This window comes from Eumetopias jubatus, unplaced genomic scaffold (genome assembly GCF_037043125.1).
Source record: "Eumetopias jubatus isolate StellerSeaLion01/CBP00866 unplaced genomic scaffold, mEumJub1_p1.0 scaffold_6, whole genome shotgun sequence".
NCBI classification, from domain to species: Eukaryota; Metazoa; Chordata; class Mammalia; order Carnivora; family Otariidae; genus Eumetopias; species Eumetopias jubatus.
The window spans coordinates 55408903-55427759 of NW_028274812.1; the positions used below are offsets into that span (position 1 = coordinate 55408903).

Consider the following 18857-nt stretch of genomic DNA (forward strand, 5'->3'; position numbering starts at 1 on the left):
GTGTTGGCATCAGAGAGATCTGGGATTGAATCCTGGCTCTATTTTTGACTTTTTTTTTTTTTTATAACGATTTGTGAAGTCCTGGGCAAAAATCAGCCCCCGTTTTCCTCAACTATAAAATTGGGATTTTAGTTATCTCATAAAGTTTAAAAAAGATAATTTCCTGGCATATAGGAAGCACTCAATAAGGATTAACTATTATTGCTGTCCTTGTTATTAGGGGATCAGCTGGGTCAGGTGTTCCTGGGCCTCTCTTAATCCTCCCACAAGTGGCAGAAGCATCGGGCAGTGCCTGGCAGTCCTTGGGCCAGGTGACAGGCAGGCAAGGGTGGGGGGTGGTGACTGGGATCAGGAATGCTGGACTGCAGAGCACTATGTGTTTGCACGGAGCTTGGCATCAGTAATGTGAGCTTTCCCAGAACTGAAGATTCTCAGGTTGCCCAAGGAGGGGGGTTTTGGAAACAGATGCAAAACATGGTTATCAAATATCCTGCCATGACAGAAATACTGAAGTATGGCTGAGACACAGAATTGGGATAATACAAAAGAAACAGAACACACGAGTTTACAACACTTACCACGTCCACTTGGAATTTAGGACGGGAAGGACTTTCTGGTCACACCCATGCCAAACTCTCAGGATTTTTTAAGAAGTCAGGAGTATATAACACATGGGACACACACCACAGCTCTCATGATGGGGGCTATAAAGCTTCTTTCCAATGGTCCAGAAAGCAAGACCTAGCCCAAGGATGAAGAAATAGAACTATTAAAATGTCATGACTTTGAGGTCAAGCATCTGGGCTACTACTTTTTCTCCGACACAGTGACAGTAGGTGCTCAATAAACAAACACATCGGCAGGAACGGAATTAAGGAATTGGCAGGATGATTAAAAGACCCTAGATGCTCCCACCTTAGTCCCCTCTCCATTGGCAAAACTCAGACAAGGGCTCATCCATTGTCCTACAAACACCTCAAAGCGCCTCTATAATCTGGATGCCCACTAGGGGTGTTGGAGTTAAGGGAGATGTGTTTCCTTCACGGTTATCATGAGCCATTATTCCTTCCCTTCCAAGTCCGGACTCGTAGGCAGTGAAAATTAGGCCACCTCAAGCCCTCTGCTCTCACGGCTGGGGAGAGGCAAGGTCTCCCTTTGCCGCCTCACCATGCCTGGGAACAGGAGTCGATTAATAAGTAAAGCCGGCTGTTCACTCTCCCGCGAGCGCGGCTACGGTTAAGCTGACAGCGAGGGACTTCGGGGAGGGCGGGAGGGAGGGAGGCGTGGTGGCCCCTGCCCGGCGTGACCGGACGTGTGCCCCGCACCGTGTCCCCGGCCGGCGCGGGTGCGTCTCCGGCGGGTGCCCGGCGCGGTGGCCGCGGGCGGCGGGCCGGCGTGGCTGCGGCGCGGCCCCGGCGGGGTAGCCCGTGTGCCCGGGCGGCGCGGGCGCGGCCGGCGCTCCTGCAGAGGGAGCTGTGCGCCCGGCCCGGCGCACGCACGGCGCCGCCCGCTCCCTCTTGCCGCCGCAGCCGCCGCTGGGCCCGCCCGCCGGGGAGGGGCTCCCGGCCTCGCCGGCAGTTGCTTCCTGCTTCCAGCACGTCCTCGCCGCCTCGCCGCCGGTCCGGTCGTGGGAGCCCTGGCCGAGAGCCGCCCGCCGCCGCCGCCGCCGCCGCCCGCTCGGCCCCTGCCAGCGCCCCAGCCTCGCCCCGCGTCCAGCCCGGCCCGCTCGCGCCCGCAGCCCGCAGCCCGTGCCCCCACGCTGCCCCCCGCCCGCCCCTGGCCATGCTGTCCTTTCAGTACCCCGACGTGTACCGCGACGAAACCGCCGTGAGTACCCCAGCCCGCGCCCGCCCCGCTGCCCGCCGCGGGTGCTGCGTCTGCCGCCGCTCGCGGCTCCTCTCCCCGCAGCCCCTCGCCCCCTGCGTCCCTCCCCTCCCCCTCGGCCTTTGTTTGCGAGAAACGGGCCGGGGGCGCGGGGCTCCTCCCGAGCCGCGGGGGCCCTGGTGGCCGTCATTGGCCACCTGGTGGCGGTGGACCCCGGGGTCCGCCGCCGTTTGGCCGCCTCCTAAAATCAATGGGGTCAAGGGCAGACGCCCGGGTAGGAATGGGCGTTTTACGGAATTGGGAAGACAGAACGTGTCCCTGCTTTTTGACTGGAGGAGGCTCTTGCTTGAATATGGTGGTAGGAGAAAGTGTGGATGTGTGTGGATGATGTAAAATTTAAAACAAAAGCAAACTTTTTAAACTTCCAGATTTAAAATCTTTAAGAGTTGAAGTTCATTCATTCGATTTTAAAACGTGTGTTGAGTGCCTGCCCTGCCCCAGGCCGGGTGCTGGGCGTTGGGCGCTGTGGATGCAGAGACAAGACAGAGTAATGGGGAGGGTGGAGCAGTGACCCCATAGGGTTGCAGTGCTGATCCAAGTTTTCGCAAACAAGAAAAGGAGTTAATGGGGGTGAGAGGAGGCCTTTAGAAGGGAGAGGGGATGGCCTTTTTCAGAATGAGTTTGTTTTGCTTTAGTGGAGGGGTTAGCCTTCATTTACATAAGCTGTAGATTAGCTCTCGGTAACTGGTGAGATCTAGTGGGTGGAAATCTGGGCAAACACCCTTTTTGTGTAAAAATTAATTTGGCATCTTAAGAACTGGAGTGAATCCAAACGTTGTGGGCATGATTCTCTTAGGAGTAGCCAAATTTCTCAGATTACTTAAAATAGAATCAGACTAAAAAAATTTTGTATATATACATCTAGTTTTTTTTCTGCTTACTCTGACCTGATTTATGCCAGAAAGTCTGTACTTCAAAGCACATTTCACTTTGGGTTAAAAGGTACTGAGACTTTAAAGGACATATTGTTTCAAATTAAGACTTCCAAGTGGCACTGTGCATTCGTGGTTTCTTTGACCAGTGGCCATCTGGTAACCATGTTTTCTCAGTCTGTTCAGCTGCTTGCTTATTAAATTTACTCTAACAGTCCAAGAAGCTCTATTCCTGTGTTTCCTTTGTGTATGGGAGTAAAGTGATCCTGCCCAGAATGGAAAAGAGGGCAGACCAAGTGAGAAGACCTGAGTGCTAGTTCTGGTTTTGCTGCTCACTAGCTGGATGCCTTTGGAGAGATCACTCACCTGTTATAGGCCTTCTTTTTCGTATATGAAATATTAGTGCTGGCTTGGCTAGCCACAGGGCTTAGGACTTAGGTTTGCAGTGAGAATATCATAATTCGTTTATTCACATGACAGTCTAGCCCTGCAGTGAGTGTGCCAGACTTTAGTAATCGGAAGACATGGGAATATCTCACTTCGGTTCTTCAGAATCTTTGAGCTTTCAGGGTAAATAAAAATATAAAGAGCTATCCACTGTGTGCCTTGATAAGTACCGTTTTAGATTTGTTTTGTTTTTAGTAGGGATCGCTTCTTGCTTAGTTTTTCCATTTGGGTTACCAAAATCCTGCAGTTCTAGAAAGGGTTAAGTGAGGATTTTATGAAGACATCAAAAAGATTATGAAAAGTTAAAACAGTGATGAACAATTAACTTAAAGGTGCCATGGATTTTAATATTCTCCAGTTTCTTCTCACCAGAGAACTCATGAAAACCCTAAGCCTCATGGCCAGGGGAATGTAGCTCTGGACCAGCTTGGACCCTGCTGTGTGGCTCCCACAGTGTACTTATCCCAGCCCTGATAGCCTATATGGGGTATCTTTTTCCTGTAACAGAGTCCTGATTACTAAACCTTAGGCTAGACTTAATGCATTTATTCAAATTGTAGCCTTGATTTCTAGGATGGTTTTGCCTGTCTCCAGCAGGTGCTAGAGATTGCTGCGGCTGTCACTTGAACATCTTTCAGCCGTATACCAGGCAGTCTTCTGTTGAACTCTGGGGTTGGAATATGCAACCGTTTTTGGTGGATTTCAGAAATTTGGAAACCATGACACTTCCAGTGTAATGCCATCATCCCTCCCCCCCCCCCCCCCCCCCCGCCCCAGCGTGTTGCTGTCAGGAAATATTCAGGTCTGCTACAGGGGTTAGAAGAGTATGTAGGGTGAGGGGAGAACACAGAGGAGAATGGGATTAATTTCCATCAGGGGAAAGGGATCATATGTGAATTGAGCCTGGAAGTTGGCCAGTTGGATAAGGTAGAAAGGACATTCCTGGCTATGTGACCAAAATAAATCATAGTTATGTAGGGCTGGACAGTTGTGGACTTGTGCACTTGTTTGTAGGTTGGCAGGAAGGCCATTGTGACCATCCATGGGTGGATAAGCTTGGATGGGGGCTGGGAAGGAAAAAAAAAAGGTCAGATTTGATGGGCTCTGCTTGCTGTGTGCAGGACTCTGCAATTTATCCTGAAGTCAGCAGGTAAGCTATTGAATAGTATAACTAAAATGTTGAATAGTAACAGTGCCTTATCAGGGCTCTGTTTTTAAAGTCTTTTGGGAAGATGGGGAATGACTGGCAAACTTAGAATCAGACACTGCCATAACTTAAGTTGAGGGGATGTGGCTATAAGATCACTCCATTTGTAGGGAATGGTCTTGTAGAAGAAGTAATGGGGTGGGGGGGTAGGGTGGTGGCCCTTGGCTCCTGGGATTGTCCTGGAGAGAATCCGTTTCCTACCCTGGTTAAAAATGTCTGCTGCGTAACTGACCTCAGTCTGTTTTAGATGGTAATGCTGGTGCCAGGAAGATGGGGCTGTTTCAGAGGCACACTGGGTTCTGTGTCAGGGTCCAGGTGTGGACCTGCCAAGTTACACCTGGCCTGGTTCATTAGCAAGAGGTTAAGTAAGTCCACAGGCTTTGGGGTTGGCTTATAGAGGGTCACCAGTTTTACTGCTTATTAACCATCTGACTTCAGTTTCCTGCGTTAGTAAGAGTCTCTCAGTGAGATACCATGGCTAAAATCTGTGGCACGGTGTTTAGTCCACCATGATCTCCAAGTGAACAGTAAATCTGAGGCCTTTACGCTTGCTAACCTTTGTGAATTGCCTTCCATACTCTGTAAACTAGGAATATCATCCACCCTCTTACAAGATTGCCTTAAAACACTAGGCACAACAGCGTGGATAAGTCAGCAAATATTAATTGCTTTGGATCTAGTATTAGGCAAAACTAACATGATTTCCAGTTAATCTTTTCTGCTTTCTTATGACAAGTTAACTTTATGGAAACGTCTGAGTGTTAGTAACATAATCAAGGAACATTTTTAAATCTGGCGTGTCACCTCCAAGGAATATTTGGGGAAAAGCTGTTGGCAGTTTGCTTTTAGTCCCAGCTCTGGTTCTGAACTCGGTGTGGCCCTGGGCACGTTGCCATCTTGTGCCTGCCATGGCTCCTAAAAATATTGGATTGGAAGATCCTTTACAACTTTAAATTTTTCTGATTTCTTATTGTCAGAGAGAAGAAGGTGGTTATTTTAAGCGTATTTAAAACCACTTCAAGATGTGTAAAATGTGAAAGCCTTGGGGATAAGAAGGAAAGATAAAAAGTTCTCATTCAGTGGTAACAATCAGTTACAGTTTAGAGAGGTTTTCCCTAAGGGTTGAAAGTTGGTGATTTTATGAAGACTCATCAGGAGAGATTTTAGCCCGGTGTTTACGTCCCTTGAATTTGTCAGTTGTTTAACGAGGACAGTTTCTGAGTGTTCTACCTTAACTGCCCAGTCTTCCCGGCGTGCATTTCTCCAGGTGTTCTCTCACCTGGCACCAGATGAAGGAGATGAAGGCCCTTTGCGGAAAAGCCTGGGGTTTTAGGCACCAGGAGATTCTTCTCACCCGGCCAGCAGCCACATTGGAACTGTGACCAGCAGGAGAAACAGAGATTGTTTCCCTCCGTTAGGGAGGAACCCTTACCTAGTAGAGACGAAGCAAGGAGACAGGTTAAAAATTCATCTGAGACCCTGGTATTCTGAGAAACCATAACTGCAAAGTTGGGAGTTGTTTGAGATATTTACTGGACAGATGTCCATGTGGCTTCAGTTAGATTTATCAGGATAGGATGAAATGGAGAGATTGCATAACGGTTTTTACCTTTGGGAATTTTCTTTATGCATGATCACCTGGGGAGTGGTGACTCCCACCCGCTCTGGCAGCCTCGCTCACTCTCTGAGGCCAGGCCCGGGATGGGGGCTTTGCAGAAGCTTGCAGGTGTTTCTGATGGTCGGTTCCCATGGGAGCTCCTGAAGCCTGCCCCTCAGCCAGACCCTGCCTGCACTAAGCCGGTGTCTTTCTTCAAATACCAGGCTAGTTGGAATGGGTGATGCCTTCGGGCCTCTTTTTTTGTAAGCATTTCATAACAATACACAAGAGGGAAGAAAGGCCTTTTAGAAATGTTCTTTCATTGGGCCTAAGTCAGCTTTTTTAGCTGGTATCAATTAGATTCATTATACTACACTTTGGTAACTTGCTTTTTTGGCAGTTGAGACTTAAAGACAAAACCTATCGTGTAGTACATTGTAGGGAGATTTTCTAATCATTAGCAAGCTTAGCAGGAAGAGAAAAGCCACCAATAAGCACGCGTGTGGTAGCTCCCTCACAGACATGCCCTTCTTGCGCCCTGGCTGCATTGTGCGATTCTGTGCTTTGCCACTGACCGCACATTTCCAAGTTTCTTTAGCACAGCGGCGGGCCTTTGTTTTGTGTTGTACAGGCAGAGCGGTTCCCTATTCTGACCTTTCATCTTTCTTCCCTTTCCAGCTAAAACATTCTTTTCATGACGGGTGGCTTGACACCTTTGAGAACCTGCCAGTTTTGGTTCATGTGGTAATTTGGGCAGACACATTGCCAGTGAGCCAATTGGGGTATTTTCGCCTGTCCGTCTCCTGTTTTTTTCTCCATTACATTCAGAAAATACTAATGTAATTGGGGATTAGACACTAATTGTCCAATACCACCTTTTGTCTGTTGCAGGTACAGGATTATCATGGACATAAAATTTATGACCCTTATGCTTGGCTTGAAGACCCAGACAGCGAGCAGACAAAGGTAATTGGGGCTTATAATTAAAGATAAGGTGGATTTGGTACCTGGCGCCAAACCCCAGCCATCGGTAGCTATGGCTTTTCCTTCCTGGTATCTTCCTGTATGTCCTGCCGTGGGATGGTGAATGAACCTGTTGGTGCTACCACTTTTTGTTGAATGATTCATGGGAGAAAGATGAGAGCATTTTAGTCCCAGAGAAAATAAAATGTTTGCAATAATGTTTATGGTTTATGGTGACACTGATGAACAAAGTATTTGAAATGAAAATGGGAGAAAGAAAGAAAACTGATCTTTACCGAGTAAAAATGCAAACATAAAATAATGTGAAGGGAGAGTTGCCTAAACCATATTTTCCAAAGGAAAAAGAAATCCTGTGAAGTTGGCCCTTGAACAACCTGGGGGTTTGGGGCATTGGCCCCCCCACCCCCACCCCACATAGCTGAAAATCCAATTATAACTTTTGAGTCTCCAAAAAATTAACTAATGATCATCTACTGTTGACAAGAAGCCTTACCAGTAACATGAACAGTCAACACACATTTTGTATGTTACATGTATCGTATATTGTATTCTTAAAGGAATCTAGAGAAAAGAAAATGGTATTAAGAGAATCATAAGGAAGAGAAAATACATTTATAGTTCTGTACTGTAAAAAGCTCATGTATTAAGTGGACCCACACAGTTCAAACTTGTGCTGTTCAAGGGTCGACTGTATATTGAACAAATATCAGATCTTAAAAAGTGGATGCTGGTCTTGGATTACTTATTGATTTTAATGCAACAACAATAAAACAAAAACCAAATTGTAAATATAAGAACATTCTTATATTTTATAAAAGTAAGGGGGTGGAGGGGAGAATTTTCTGTTCTGTCTTAAAATACAAAGCTTTCCTGTTCTTTTGGAGAAGCGCAGTTTTGTTTTTTTTTTAAGATTGATTGATTTATTTGAGAGAGAGCAATAGAAAGTACATGAGTGGGGGGAGGGATAGAGGATGAGGGAGAGAGAGAATCCTCAAGCAGACTCCTTGCTGAGTGTGGGGCCTGATGCAGGGCTCGATCCAAGTTGCCCCTGAGTGCTATGTCCTACAGATAATCTGTTCTCCTTGGAGTGCCCAGGATTTGTCTGCTGGGACTCATCCTTACATATACTGTTTGTGGTTAATAAGTTCGGTTGGGTGTGGGGATCGTGTTTCTCCTATCCATACAAGTTCCTCGACTCCTTTTTATAACTATATTTACATATTACTTAGTTCATGGGAATACGTATACGATTTCTAATATGCTCACTATTTCAGAAATTTATGTGAGCTTCTTTAGAATCCCAGAGTACATTTCCCATTTTTTAAAAAGCAATGTTAAATATGCTCCTTTTCTGTCACCCTCTCCTGTTCTTCCTAGCATGTCGGTCCTTTTTTGCTCACTACAGAAGCTCTTACAACTTCTTCCCTACCTTTTGTCCTTGAAATAAGCACACCACCATTTTGAGATTTTCTAGTGGTGTTCCCTAATACTAGTTCTAATCTTTCTTATCTCTCTTTCCTGAGCTTTTAAGAAAGACAAAAGTCTCATGGGTGAAAATGATTGGAATTTGTGTTTTCATGAAGCATTGGTTATAAAGGTGGATGGGTAGAGATTCCAAAATGAGCCACAGATGGAGATCTTTAGGAGCGGGTGAAGGCTCTAGCTCTACAGGGAGTGCTAGGAGGCGCAGGGAGCAGGTGTGGGGCTGCCTCCTCACCTTGGCCCTGCCATGAATGACCTTGATCACCCATTAGCTTGGGCGGAGACAGGGATTGAGCCTGAGATGGAGAGTCACAGGCAGCTGCGTAATCTTTAATGGATGGGAAGTACCGGGGGAGGGAGTGAACTTCCTGTGCATCTCTTAGAAGACTGTCCCCAAGGCCTGTCTCTGTGATGATTACTTTGGGGTAATGGGTACAACCTGGATTTCTTCAAGCTTTGATGGTGATTGAGGGATTCAGCAATGTCAGAATGACCCAGTTTTAGTTTATGTGTTAATGAACGTAACATATAAACTTTGCCATTCCTTGATTGATCCTGACTGGTCCCATGGTCAACAAGCCACTTATTAGTAGATGAAACTTTGTTGTGATCTTACAGTCCACATTTGATGGCAGCTAATGAGTATACGCTATTATTTTCATGGTATACATTTACTGGATGCTTACTGTGTGCCAGGCACTTCATTGGTAGCTTTGCATACCCTATTTCATTTAATTCTCAAAGTCTAAAATAGATCTTTTTATTTTCCCCATTTTACAGATGAGGAGATTGAGTTGCTGAATGATTAAGTAACATGTCTAAGGTCACTAGGCTAGTAGGTGTGGAGCCAGGAGTGCCGTCCAGGTAGCTCAGGTGGTTATCAATTATACAGTAAAAAATAATAAAAGAAAAAAAGACTCTGGGAGTTACAGCTTTGGGAATGCAAGCTGTAGGAATATATTCATGTCTGTGCTTGCCATGGGACTTTGTGGTTGTTCTTCAAGGACCGTGGGCTGGCACCCATGCCCATGCTAACCTGTGCGGACAGCTTCGCTCAGGTGTCAGGGGGGCTTTGCAGCTTTTGCCTCCCCTCTACAGTCTTCCTACACACCCTTCTCACTCCTCTCCAAACAGGTTCATTATTGACGAATAGTGTATCATCCGGTTTGTGAGGAGTTAAATTTCAGTGTCAGACTGAAAAGGTAGCATGTCCTTTTCCAATGAGCAGAAGAGCAGCATGAACATTTTCTGCTCATAGTTATACACATACACACAAAAGTGGATTAGTCATATCTTGATGTAAAGAAGACTATCTTCACATAGCCTCCAAAACAAAGAGCTGCCTTTTTTTTTTAAGATTTTATTTATTTATTTGACAGAGAGAGACACAGCGAGAGAGGGAACACAAGCAGGGGGAGTGGGGGAGGGAGAAGCAGGCTTCCCGCTGAGCAGGGAGCCTAATGTGGGGCTCGATCCCAAGACTCTGGGATCATGACCTGAGCCGAAGGCAGATGCTTAACCGACTGCACCACCCAGGCGCCCCTAAAGCTGCTTTTTCAATAAAAAACATTCAGGAAGTGTGGAACATATGTAGTTCTTTTATACCAAAATCTGAAATGCCATCAGTAGGTCTTTGATTTAATCTAGTATTTAATATGGGTTATCCATTTCAGACAGTGCCTGGCATTTAAGGCTTTATCCTTTATAAAAGAATATCAGACCAGACCTGTAGCTTTAAAAAAAAACAGGGTAGGAGGGTGTTGAATCTAGACGAATCCTTTCAAGCTGTCAAGGCCCATATAATCCCATTTTATAGCAAATGTTCCAGATTGTAGAAGATCCTGCACAACTCACTTGATTCTCTGAAGTAAATCCAATCTCGATGTGAAAACTTGAGATACTTTGTAAAGAGGAAACAGACCAGTGCTGCCCAGTAGATATATAATAATTCAAATTTTTCTAGTAGCCGCATTTTAAGAAGTAAAAAGAAACAGGTGGAATTAATTATATAGTACTATATTTTATGTAATTAGTATTTTCAAAATATTAATATCTCAACAGGTAATCAATATGAAATATTATGAAAATATTTTACATTATTTTTGAGACTAAGTTTTTGAAACACAGTGTGTGTTTTACACTTCCTGCACATATCAGTTCAGAGCAGACCACACTTCAGGTGCTCAGCAGCTATACGTGGCTAGTGGCTACGTGTTGGACAGTGAAAATATGTGGACCTATCTTTCATGTGAATATAGATTAAAAAACATAAATGTTAGTAGATTTAAAAGAAAGCAGAATTTATTGCAGGAATTGAAGTAGAGTTTAATATTAACATAGAAATGGATTAAATAAAGCTATATAATTCTAATTAATATCAGAAAGAAATGAAAGAAAATCTAAAAGTAGGAATAACAATGCTTTATCAAGATGACATCTCATTCATAAACAACAACTTAAATACTAGGCTAAAATGTCTCTGTCACTTCGATTTTTATGTTTATAAAGCTTTGACCAGTACAATAAAACATGAACCAAAATTTGGAGAAAAGAAAATTATCATTAACTGTAGATTATATGATCATGTGTCTAGAAAACCTAAGGGAAACAAATGAAAACTTATCAGAATTAATTCAGTAGAGTATGTACAAAATAATATATACAAAATATAAAACTTAACCCTCATATATATCATTGATAATCAGAAATTTACCTATCTGATAGCAACACTTGGGGAAAAAAAAAAGCAAACAGGAATGAAAAAGAGATTCATGCCTCCTGGGAAAGCAGTAATGCCATTTTGGAAATGTGGAGATCTCAGAAAGGTTCAGTTTGGAGCATTATTTCTTTTTTTTTTTTTTTTTTGGAGCATTATTTCTAATAGTGAAAAATTTCCAACAGTAGTATAATGTTTGAGTAGAAAATATTGAATCTGCTCAGTGAAGTAGTAGATGCATCTGTTAAAATGTTGGGCTGTAAATATTGCTTACCAACCTGAAAAAGTGCTTATGGTAGATTATTAAGTGGGAGAAGGATGCAAAATTCCAGTGCTCCAAACGTTTACAACTTTAAAAATGACCTTTGTAAAAACGACTGTAGGAGAATCTATATGGAAAGAGGAACTCAGCAACAAAAATCAGATAAAGGGAAAGCTCTGGGTTAAAAGTACTTTAGAGACCTAGGCATGACTCTTGAAGCATCGGAACACAGTGAAATCTCACTGGTATAAGTGGGACCCCAGGGTCACCTTGGGAGTTTTCAGCATGAAGTGGTAGAGAGGGAGGTTTGCAGTCATTAAAAATGATTTGAGGACTAACTAGGCAGGTCCCAACGGGCAGTTAGCACATACTCTCCTTTCAACAGGCATTTTCAGTGTGTCCCGCGCACGTCGTGGGATGCAGTTCAGAGGCGTCTCCCCACACGCCAATGTTTTGACACTGAGGTTAATTTGAGCCTTCAGTCTAATAACAAGGCCCTGCTCCCCCATCTCCATCCACTGACGTTAACGTGCCTGCGGCTGGCATCCTCATCTTCAGCTTTCTAAATTTCTTTTTTGTTTCTGGTGGCAAACAGGCAGTCCCCAAATCCCACACTCTGCCGTAGTTTTTTGCAACCTCTTTCTTCCTCTGTGTTGGGTGTCCTGGCCCCTTGGGAAATGCCCTGCTCAGATGTTTTTTCAGATCTTATTATGGGCTGTCTCCCTGTCTTCCTCTGCCTGTCCACAAGCCACTCTCCATGCCCCCTTGATGTAGCTTAGCCACCTTCCTTTGTCACCACTCCCAGGAACATCTCCCATCAGTGTAGACCAACTCCATCATGAGCAGCCATGGCCTACTTGTCAAATCCAGAAACTTCCCAACCCAGTGTTCTTCACTATGCACGTGGACCACGCGTCTGGGGGAGTCGTGGAGACATGCCTGTGTCCTGGCTGGGGGACTGCTCTGCTGCTTGGCCCTGCATTGCCTTTCAGGCCCCCGGATTCTGCTTCCATTGCTTTCACCGTGGAGGTGGTGGTCTCACCAGGAGTAGTGAATGCGTATTTGTCCTGGCCTCTCCCCCCGCTGTGGTGTTGTCAGTCCACACCTCACCGTTTGCTCCCCTTCCTGATAGTGATAACTTCCTCCCTTTACATCACTGGGCTTGGTTTTGCAGCCCCAAGTTCCAGATAGAAGCAATGTCCTTGTAAGCTCTTGAGTCTCTTGGTCTGGCTCCATGTTTTGTGGCTTCACCTTCTTAGTTGCATATTCCAGAAGTTGTTACTGAGTTACTGAAGGGGAGATACACGGAGAAAGGAAGAAGTTATATCTTTCAAGGGATAGCCGTCTTAATTGTAACGAATTGTCAGATCTGACTTGCACAGAAACTCTGTCCTGGGACTTTGCTACAGGAGTAACTAAGTAGAATATCAGCTGCATGTATCTAATGACTAATTTTTTTTTCCTCGCTGAGAGCTGCCCTAGGCAAAATGAGAGTAAGTAGACAGCTCCGTTTCCTTGGTGGATCATGAGAGAAGAATGCTAGTAAGAACCAGCAACAACAAAACAAAAGAGTTGTTTTTATTTATATTCATGCCTTGTGATAAGATGAAATAAAATTAGCATCTGTTTCAGAGAGGATCAAAGGAATACTCAACGTAGGTCTTCTTTTCTAGGACATTATTTGCACTTCTTTCACATTCTCCCATTGAGCTGAAGAGTTACAGGTCGCTAGCTCGTTACACCTGCTGGTAAGGGGCTAGGAAAAGTAGGGAGGAGAGCCGGAGTCCTTCAGTGTTTCAGAGTAAGGAACGTGGACATGTCACCTCTCTCTTCCCCTGTCCTTGCACTCTTTCCTTCCCTGGCAGGCAAGATTTAAATCTTAAAGGACTTGCGATCATCTCTAGGATATTGAGGTAGGCTAGAATTTCACTAGGTATTTTAGTATCACAGAGGCCAGTGGAGAACAACGTTTAGGGAAGTCAACACCTGCTTTCAGGCATCCTTCCTGCCTATTGTGAGTTCTCTTTTCTTGTTTGTTTGCTTGCTTTTGTTTTCATTGTTAAAGGTTAACCCTAAAAGCATGTAGTTTGAGGCATTTCTGCTCTGTTCTGGTAGCAGTCTGGCCTCGATCTCCCTAGGCACTCTGCTTTTCCTAGCATGGAACCAGAGCCAACCTGTGGAAGAACCAGCTTGGAGCTAGGTGAGCAAGATTCATCTGTCCAGTTGGATTTCTGCATCAGGCCACTGTGCTGTCAGGCTGCAGAGCCAACAGAGTAGAAGCCTGTTCCCAGGACTTCAGTGCTGTGAAGGGCTAGTTCAATGTCTCTGAGCCAAAAGACAGCAGATAAAGTTTACTGGAAATTAATTGAAAGTAAAAAAGACTGGTTTGAGTTTATGGTGTTTTTTGAAGACTTCAGGACAGACTATGAATATCTTCCTTGTGGCTCGTTCCTTCATCCTGTGGACTTGCAGGCATTCCTCATGATCCTTCTGTTGGGAGGCAGTGTGGAGGTAGAGGATATTTGCCAAATTGGACTGGAAGTCAATGCACAAATCAGAGCTCTTATACTTCCATTTTCTTGTGCAATGACCATGGCAGGCTACCTAGCCCAGATTCATTTTATTTATCTCTAAAATGAATATAATCATAATCAGTTCATCTGGCTTCCAAGGTTTGAATGACATTCAACTCAGAAAATGCACAGAAGAATTCACTTTGCATACACAGTAGAAGTCTGTACAAAGATGGCGCAGCATGGGGCACAGCTGCTTGAAGGGCTTGAGGTCTACACCTTCAGACTCAAGTGGTCCAACTCCTTAGTCAGAATGTTGAACTTAAAGACTCTTCTTTTTATTTTCATCCAGAAAACTAAGCAGGATTTTCCTTTTGAAGCCTACGTTTTTCAGATAAATGTGCTTATGTTCTGGGCATTGGTGTTTTTCCATGGAACTGTGACCTTTAAGTGAGGCTTCCATGTTCTAAAGCATGACGATTCAACAAAGGGCAGAGATTACCTTGAAGATGTTTGGTAGTGCTCCTTTTAATTGGGGCCTTGTGAACTCCACTGACAAAGCTGGCCTATAAAACGCCCTTCCCTCCATTCATTAATGTTTCATGTAAGGGCCTGGATTCAGAATTACTACTACGCTGTCCATTCTTGAGTGGAAACAGGAAGTGCCTTAGGTAAATATATTACCAGATATTTTCTCAATCTTCAAGACTTGAAAGGTCTTAAATATCTCACCACCTCCTTTGGAAATGTTTACCCTTATCATGGTTTGTAAACATACTTCTCATAAATCCACGATTGAAATATATAAGTAGGGAACAACTTCCTTTTGATCTGTGGATGGTGTAATCATCAAAAGTATGAGGAAATGGGGTGCATGGGTGGCTCAGTTGGTTGAGTGTCTGACCCTTGATTTCGGCTCAGGTCATGATCTCAGGGTCGTGAGACTGAGCTCCATGTCTGGCTCCACACTGGGCGTAAAACCTGCTTAAGATTCTGTCTCTCCCTCTGCCACCCCCACTTCCCCTCTCTTTCTAAAAAAAAAAAAAAAAAAGGAAGTTGCTGGTACTAGACTATCCTCTTTTCTGAGTGCTACTGGCTCTCTTCTTTCTCTCTCCTCCTGCCTTCTGTAGCCAGGGTTTTTATGCAAGCAGTAGAAATGGATTCTGGCCAACATAAGCAAATAGGGAATTTGTGGCAAGGATGACCACAGCTCCTGGGTGGACTGAAGGGCTAGGCTTGGAACAGGCAGGAACGAGATAGTTCTAGGGCTCCGTGGCGGGCATTTCCACTTTTCACCCAGCACTGCTAATGGCATCAGTGATCTTCACTCATTGAACCCTCTGTCCCTTGTTTCATGACTGTCCCAGGAGACGGAGTTTTGATTGGCCAAATTCCAAAGGTGTGGTCAGTCATTCCTTGGCTGAACTGTGGCCATGAGAAGTTCGGTAGAAGCCCCGGGGACCATCTTTGGCCTTCTGTAGCGTCAGAAAGCTACCTGGAGTTACTGTCTGCTAAGAAGGGGGGACGCTGGAAAGGGAGAATGGATGCTGGCTCTCCCAAATGCCGCAGGTCTGCTGGCTTCATCCTCTCTTCCCTCTCCATGGGTGTGTGTCCCCTCTCCGGTTCCCTGGCTTTCCTTCCCTAGCCTACATTGACCTGTGCGAGACAGATGTGGCCCCTGTGGGCATGGAATTAACGTGCCAGCACAGGTGAACCTGTGCTTTGGGGGTGGGCAAGCCACTTAAACTTTGAGCGGCTAGAGGTCAGTGCTGAAAGGAGGCTGAGCCATATCTTGAGTAGAGGCTGGGACGCTAGCCCCCTGTGTTTACCATCAGGGAAAGCTCCATTTTAGAAAAGCAGACCCCAGACCACTGACGAAATGCTTTAAAGTGCTTGAATACATTTAACACTGATATCTTCCCTGTGGGCAATTAACTTGGCTTTGGTCTTAATCCTCTACAGTGTGTCCATGAGAAATGCTGACATCAGATATGGAGTGTTTGGGAAAACCATCGGTCAAGAACTAACAGCTGAAGAACTTGAAATAACTCTGGCTTCTCCCAGCCTTTTTTCCCCCCAAAGTTAGGTGTCTAAAATCCATTCACCACCCCACACTTCCATGTCCAGGGAACAAAGCACTTAGTCATAAAAATCACCTTCCTTGGGCACTTAGTAAAATACAAGTGCCCAAGCTGTAATTCTCAAGCATCTGATTTCTGTAGGAATCTCTGTTTCCCAAACACTTCACGAGACAAATGAGGCCCAGAAAGCTTGGGAAAACTGCCTTAGAATACCTTTGATTTACACAGGGTCCACTCTCAAGGAGCCAAAGTTCTAGAAGACGCCTCACTGTTGGTTATAGCATCTTTATAAATCAGAGGGAAGTGTTTGTGGTTCTTCCTTTTTTCATTGGGAGAAACCAAGGCATGTGTTAGAAAACAGACATCTGGGACCCTCCTGTATCACATTGTACAGCACTGTGGCCATTTGAATTAGCTGTCTATTTAATCAGACACGTGATTCTTAGGAGTTTCAGTTCTGCCTCTGTAAATTTCTCCCTTTTTTCTTTTTCATATCTGCTGACACTGCTCTGGTTCGGGCAGGCGTTCCCACTGTGCTAGACATTCGATAGCTTCCTAACTTGTCTCTCTTCTAGAATTTTCTTTCTACCCTATTCCCCCCAGCAACTAATGAGAACCCGTAGGGATCTCAGAACCTGTTTATTCATGGGAAGGAAATAGTGTAAGGTCATCTAATGCGCAGCTTCAGAGGTAGAAAGACAGGTGTGAATCTTTATGCCACAATTTCATCAGATGTGACATTGGTCATATTTTTTAACAGCTCTGAACTTCAATTTTCTGATTTACAATTTAGAGAAAACTACTATCTGTGGTTGTGGTGAAAATTAAGTGATGTTTTTGAACCATGCAGCAAAGTGGTAGACTCAAGGAAGTGCTTAATAGACGCTTGCCATTTTCTTTGTTATAGAGCAGTTTAATAGCATGGAAATGATCTGCGTGATAATTTAGAGCTATCGGGGACAAGTTCTTTTATTGCAATTAATTCTTGGGCTCTTTTCGTCTTTCATGGTTATTGCCTTGTTCAAATCTTCTTTCTTTTTGGATCAATTTTAGTCCCTTGTATTTCCTAGAAAGTTGTCCATATCGTCACGATTCTAAAATTTACCAGCATGGGGTTATTGTGTAATACTTCCTATGTTACTGAATTTACTCTGTGTATGTCTGTATTTCTTTATCACTTCTAATTTTGAGTTTCTGTACCATCTCTCCCCTTTCCTTGATTAATTTAGCCAGAGCTTTGGTTGAATCTGGTTTTTGCTTTTTTCTTTTTTTAAAAAAAGAAGCGGTTTGAGGACTTGTAAGTTATACTTTTTAATTTTCTGGTTCGTTAATTTCTTCTTTTCTTTTGTTACTTTAAAACTTCTTGATTTGAATGTTTAGTTTAATTTCACTTTCTCATTTACTGATAAGGCACCATTCGTGTAGATATACCTTTTTTTAGGCTTTGCCAGCCAGGACTTGGGCAAGTTTCTGATCAGTTCCTCTTCTTCTGGGCTGCTCGTATTCAGCTGACCTCACCTTGCTCAGCCGACTGCAGGACCCTTACAAGAGCTATGTTAGGACTCCTGATTAGCGGTGCCTGAAGCCTAGCTCATGCTAACTCAAAAAAAAAAAAAAAAATTGGAGCTGAGTGGCTCACATAACTCGAGGCTGGGGTGTATGTGCATTTAGGCACATCTCAGTCCAGGAGTGCACATGATACTTCTGGAGACCTCTCTTTGTCTCTTAGGTCATCTACTTTTCCCTAATTGTTTTGTTTTCCCGTAGCCTCTTCCATGTGGAAGGGAAACATGAGCCTTGCCTCTTTAGGTTTTACTCAGTCCTCATAGCTGGTTGCTTTGCCTGGGTTCGTGACTACTTTATTGACTATCGCCCATAGAGAAGAATTGATGGAAAGACTCTGCTTATAAGATGAATAGGATTTCCTTATGCAAAGAATGTGGAAAAGAGTTAGCATAGTTAGAATACAGACAGAGGTATCAGTAACATTATCCAGGACAGACAGTGGTGCAAGCTACTGGTGCCCAGAAATAGAAAATCTGATGGATGGAGAGAGAGGGTAAACCACAAACTTCCTGAAAACATAACTGTCACTTCCCAGACCCAGGCTTTTTATTCAGATACAGAGCACCTCACCTGTGCCGTACGTACCTCATCTGTCACAGTGTTGCTGTCCTTCAGGACATGGCATACTCAGGCACCAACACAGTCCCCCAAGCTAGCTTGAGATCCACTCCTGAAATCAGTGCGGTGGGACTGGATCAGGTCAGCTATCCCGATGTGCCTGTGAGTCATGAAACAAGCCCTTGGACCCAGCGCAGGGCTCATCTTGCAGGATGTTCTGCCTGGCCCCGGATCATTCCCTGGATCTAGGGGAGGGATGCTCAGAGGGCCGGCAGAGGTCACATACCCCTCCCCCACACTATCAGCGGGCCTCCTCCAAGGTACCAACAAGAAATAGATATCATGACACATTTCATGAATTTACCTCTTTTTTTTTTTTTTTTTTTAAGATTTTACTTATTTTTTGACAGAGAGAGAATGACAGCGAGAGAGGGAATACAAGCAGGGGGAGTGGGAGAGGGAGAAGAAGGCTTCCCACGGAGCAGGGAGCCCAATGCAGGACTCAATCCCAGGATCCTGGGATCATGACCTGAGCCAAAGGCAGACGCTTAACGACTGAGCCACCCAGGTGCCCCATGAATTTTAATTCTTAATAGCCTCATTTTTCTTTTCTAAATATTCTTAGTCGTTTGGATTCCCTCATTGACAAAAGAGTTGTTCAAGAGAAGATGTATACACATTTAACTTC

General features: G+C 44.5%; 1 protein-coding gene across 1 annotated transcript in view; it reads left to right on the forward strand.

Moving 5' to 3' along the window:
* The first annotated feature begins 1602 nt into the window (after positions 1–1602).
* PREP (prolyl endopeptidase) overlaps positions 1603–18857 on the forward strand; it is a 114962-nt gene continuing 97707 nt past the window's right edge. Inside the window, exons 1-2 of the mRNA XM_028104204.2 lie at positions 1603–1827; positions 6899–6973. Coding sequence (XP_027960005.1) covers positions 1783–1827; positions 6899–6973 — 120 coding nt within the window. The 5' untranslated portion in view covers positions 1603–1782. The remainder of the gene's footprint in view (positions 1828–6898; positions 6974–18857) is intronic.